The sequence below is a fragment of the Zingiber officinale genome, chromosome 9A (assembly GCF_018446385.1).
Source record: "Zingiber officinale cultivar Zhangliang chromosome 9A, Zo_v1.1, whole genome shotgun sequence".
NCBI lineage: Eukaryota > Viridiplantae > Streptophyta > Magnoliopsida > Zingiberales > Zingiberaceae > Zingiber > Zingiber officinale.
The window spans coordinates 40,772,856-40,777,804 of NC_056002.1; the positions used below are offsets into that span (position 1 = coordinate 40,772,856).

General features: G+C 37.3%; 1 protein-coding gene across 1 annotated transcript; it reads left to right on the top strand.

The window, feature by feature from the left end:
- The first annotated feature begins 1,421 nt into the window (after nucleotides 1-1,421).
- On the top strand, nucleotides 1,422-4,695 carry LOC122021120 (purple acid phosphatase 2-like). Its single transcript, XM_042579209.1, has 8 exons — nucleotides 1,422-1,861; nucleotides 2,569-2,769; nucleotides 2,854-2,965; nucleotides 3,143-3,369; nucleotides 3,521-3,659; nucleotides 3,741-3,961; nucleotides 4,051-4,172; nucleotides 4,259-4,695. The coding sequence occupies exons 1-8, from the start codon at nucleotides 1,667-1,669 to the stop codon at nucleotides 4,446-4,448; spliced, it is 1,407 nt and encodes a 468-aa protein (XP_042435143.1). The 5' UTR covers nucleotides 1,422-1,666; the 3' UTR covers nucleotides 4,449-4,695.
- The last annotated feature ends 254 nt before the right edge of the window (nucleotides 4,696-4,949 follow it).

The window sequence follows — 4,949 nt, forward strand, 5'->3', positions numbered from 1 at the left end:
ATCTTAAAAAAATAACCTACAAATTATAATCCAATTGGAAAATATCAATTCTAGAAATAAAATTTTAAAAAAATATTTTAATTATTTTTTTAATTCAAAAATTTTAAAAATAATTAAAAAAAAAGTAAAGTTGATATCTGCGCGATGTGTAGTTCGGTTGGAAAATTTATCAAAAAAACTCTTAAGCATCTCATTAAATTTCTTTAGTATGGAATCACATTTAATAAAGGTCGAATATTCCCGAATATTCACTATAATCAAACCAAATAAGTCAAAAATTTTAAATACTACAGACAAGTCAAAATTTCAACGAAAACAAATAAAAAGTTTTTTTTTAATTTTCATTATCATTAAAATGGTATTTTATTTTGAAAAACATTGAAAAGTTATTCCATTTTTCTTAAATAATAAGTATAATAGCTCTGCTCCAATGATCTAATTATTGATAGCTATAAATGATTTTTTAAAATATTAATTCAAAATTAATTAAATATTATTAAAATAATTAAAATTAAAATTATTATATTTGAAAGAGTTTTAAAATAACTTTTAATATATACACTTTTTAGTATAATGTTGATCATGTTTATCCTGAAATTTTTCATAGTCAATCCGTTTATAGCCAACCGTTAAGTTGGTGGAGAAATGAGAAAGTCTTGAGAGCATAAGTCCATTAAAAATTAATTTTTTTTATTTTATTATAGTAAATCAATTACTTTCTAAGCAATTAGATCATGGGACAAATGGAGCTTTTTATTTTTTTTAATCATATATTCAACTTTTCAAATTGACGAATCCTACATATGACTAGTCCTGTCTTATGAAATTTTCTCATCAACCACTAAGATAAATTAAGAAGTGTAAATGAAGATCTATCAAACAACCAATATTCTTAAACTCACTTTTCACTAGAGAGTAAATCTATTTCAATACGTCACAGTTGAGATTCAAACCTTTCTTGATTATTTGTTAGAAGACCTAACTATCGCATGGTCCGAAGCACAAATGGAGTCCTTCATGATTAATCAGGTCAGATATCATCGAAGTTTAATCCTATTCTATAGAAGTTTTCTATCGATCGGATTAGGATAAATTGAAAAATTTTAGTAATAGCGATCCAAAAACTTAATATCTTTTGATTATGAGTCTCAATTAAAAAATATTCTTATAAATATTATATTATGATTAAAAATTAAATTATAAATACCTAAGTAATAATTGAATACCCTCCTACCATATAATAACATCGGGGTATACAATTGGTGCCCTTCGTGTGATAAAAATTTAAGTGAAAATTTCGCTCAAATTTCAAGACACCCCATTAACTGCTTATAATACGTACAAAGTCCTCGAATCGGAACAGTCAACAACATCGCACATGCGATTTGACTCCAAAAGCAGAAGAAACTTCAAATCGAATTTGACTCCAAGCCGCTACTCGACGCCCACACTGCCATTTGCTCCGCTTCCGCCCGCAATCGATCTTGTCCTTCTCCAAGGTCAAAATTTTCAGCTCCCGAATCCGTCCTCGCTCTGTTATCCTCATCCGCACGCGTCTCCATTCAGTGTTTTCCGATCCATCCCTCGCCCCGCTGTCTTCCCCTCGCTAACCCTTCTATTTAAGCGGCCAGAGGGCGGGCGCTGGGCAGTGCCGCGGCGGTGAAGGATGGCGCGAGGTGTAGAGGGCAAGATGCGCCTGGGACTCGGGGTAATGCTTTCGGCGGTTCTGGCCGCTGGACTGGCGGGTTTCTGTCAGGGAGGAGTCACAAGTTCTTTCGTTAGGAAGGCCGAGAAGACCGCGGATATGCCAATCGATAGCGATGTCTTCGCCGTCCCGCCCGGCTACAACGCGCCCCAGCAGGTGGGTTACCCTAAAGTTGCCTCCTTTTCGTGATTCCGACCGAAAAGGTTTTTTTTTTTTTTTTTTTTTTTTTCAGCATTGCGAAGTTCTTTACTTGGAAATTTTCGATTTCTTCGCCTTAGGGTTCTTGCTATTACAGTGTTAAACAAATTGAACTTTATCTTCAACCAATGCTTCTCTTCCTACAAGGCCTTCAGTTAAAGATTCATCTCAATGCTACTGTTCAAAGTTTCCCCGTTCTTGAATTTTGCATCCAAACTACTTTTTTTTTCTTCAACCTTAAACTGAAACTTGTTTAGTTGTATAGATCTTTCAGTAGTTTCTTATTTTGTTGCATTTGAGTGAATTGTGATCTCTCTTGTCCCTTTGCTTCTGTCTTTCTGCTATTGGGGGCTTTAGTTAAAGATTTATCTCAATGATACTGTTCAAAGTTTCCTGTTCTTGAATTTGTATCCAAACCCCTTTTTCTTTGTTCAACCTTAAACTCAAACTTGTTTAGTTGTATAGATCTTTCAGTAGTTTCTTCTTTTGCAACATTTGGGTGAATTGTGATCTCTCTTGCCTCTTTTCTTCTCTATGTTTCTGCTATTGGTTTCATTTAGTGATTATTATCTTTTAGTGAAGGTGTTTTATTATATCTGATATGGAAAAAAGGAACTCTTTGCCGCTCTACAAGTTGACTCATTTTCTTCTTTCCTTTATTAAAGGTGCATATTACCCAAGGGAATCATGAAGGCTCGGCGATGATCATCTCATGGGTGACCGAGGACGAACCCGGCTCCAGTGATGTTCTCTATGGGACTCACAAGGATAAGCTGAACAATTCTGCTACTGGAAAACACACTCGTTACTCATTCTTCAACTACACCTCAGGGTACATCCATCATTGCACTCTTCGCCGCTTGAAGGTGATCAGAAGTTTTACAGCAGTGCCATTTATTTCTTCCTTTCATGGATTTGCATGACAAAATTGGCTTCTTGTATATTTGCAGCATGATACTACTTACTACTATGCTGTTGGGATCGACCATACTGTTCGAACATTTTGGTTCACTACCCCACCAAAAGTTGGCCTAGATGTTCCCTACACTTTTGGGCTTATTGGTAATATTATTGTGCAACATGGAGATTGATGTTACTGCTCTTTGTATTTCTACCTTTCTTTCTATGAGTCAATTGTATCGATCTATCTATTAGACTCTGGAGAAACTTGACCATAGAAAACGGTTCCTTTTGGTCTAGAAATTCTTGCCCACTTTCGTATATTTCTATCATCTGCAGGCGATCTTGGACAAAGCTATGACTCAAACATTACTCTGAGTCATTATGAATCGAACCCAAAAGCACAGGCAGTGTTGTTTGTAGGTGATCTTTCGTATGCTGATAACTACCCGAACCATGACAATGCCAGATGGGATACATGGGGCAGGTTTGTCGAGAGAAGCGCTGCCTATCAACCATGGATTTGGACAGCCGGAAACCATGAGATTGACTTTGCTCCTGAAATTGTAAGCGCCATAGTTACATACATATCGTCATGTTCGAAATATATAAATATGTTTGTTATGTTTCTTAACCATTTAAACCATTCAGACATGGATATCGTCACGGTTTGTCTGTTAGAATTAGGATCCTAAAATTTTTGTAAAATTTTTGCAGGGTGAAATTCAGCCATTTAAACCATTCAGACATCGATATCATGTTCCTTACAAAGCTTCAGGCAGCACTGCCCCTTTCTGGTACTCGATTAAACACGGTTCGGCATACATAATTGTTTTGGCATCCTATTCTGCATATGGTATGAAGCTAAGACGGTTGTTGTTTCAACGAAATATAGCGACAGATGATGAACTGCAACTGAATCTTTTAAGTTTTACAGGAAAATACACCCCTCAGTACAAGTGGCTCGAAGAAGAGCTACCGAAGGTAGATAGAAGTGAGACACCATGGTTGATTGTCCTAATGCACTCGCCATGGTACAACAGCTACAACTATCACTATATGGAAGGGGAAACCATGAGAGTCATGTATGAGCCGTGGCTTGTGCAACACAAAGTCGATGCGGTTTTCGCTGGCCATGTTCATGCTTACGAACGCAGTGTAAGATTAGTCTTTCGGCAATATGGATTCTCTTTTCTCTTCGCACATGAACTGTTCTGAAGATGTAGCTGTTTATGATCTTCTTGCAGCATAGGATATCAAATATAGCTTACAATATAGTGAATGGCAAATGCCAACCAGTGGAGGATGAATCTGCTCCTGTATATATCACCATTGGCGATGGTGGAAATCTTGAAGGCCTTGCAACCAAGTAAGAGATTCCAGGAAGCTGTTGACGAGAGTATTCAAATTTTCATTTCTTATTAATCGATTTTCTTCCGTCTATTGTATACGCAGTATGACAGAGCCACAACCGAGCTACTCAGCTTTCAGAGAAGCAAGCTTTGGCCACGCCATCTTTGAGATCAAGAATCGAACGCATGCCTACTACGCTTGGCATCGAAATCAGGATGGTTATTCGAGGGTTGCTGATTCGATGTGGTTCCACAACAGGTGCTGGAGATCTCCAAATGAGAACCAATGTTGATGTTCAACCTTCATTGTAGCTAATAAATGCCTGCCTAAACGATACACAGGCTAATAACCTCGTGCGTGAAACGATACGAGAAGCCCCAGCTCGAATGTGTACTACCAATCAGTCTTCATTTGTTCATGATTGTTGGTGATGCAGTTTGCTGTAGAGTATTCTTGTGTTAGTATGTAATCATGTATCTTCGATGACAGTTGTTGCCCATTTGCTCAAATAAAAGTTGCACCATCAAGTTTAATGCGTCTCTTCCTCTTCAATCTCTGTTGGGAAACACAAAGCCATTATGTGATCGTTCATCTGGGAATTTGACATCATCTGGATTATATATATGCAAATGATTCCACTGGAGATGTACTGAAAATGGATTGTAACAAGGAGGAAGCGAAGAAGGCAATGGAGCTTGCGGAGATAAGTTCAAGGCCAACTACGTTGAGGAAGCCAAGTGCATTGCCAAGAATGCCTACGACATGTTTGGCGATCTTCTGGGTATCTGCCAAG

Excerpts from the sequence above, each read along its gene's own strand:
- LOC122021120 (XM_042579209.1), top strand. The coding sequence starts at position 1,667 with ATGGCGCGAGGTGTAGAGGGCAAGATGCGCCTGGGACTCGGGGTAATG. Across the intron at positions 2,770-2,853 it reads GCACTCTTCGCCGCTTGAAG|CATGATACTACTTACTACTA; the intron begins GTGATCAGAAGT and ends GTATATTTGCAG. Across the intron at positions 3,370-3,520 it reads TTGACTTTGCTCCTGAAATT|GGTGAAATTCAGCCATTTAA; the intron begins GTAAGCGCCATA and ends AAATTTTTGCAG.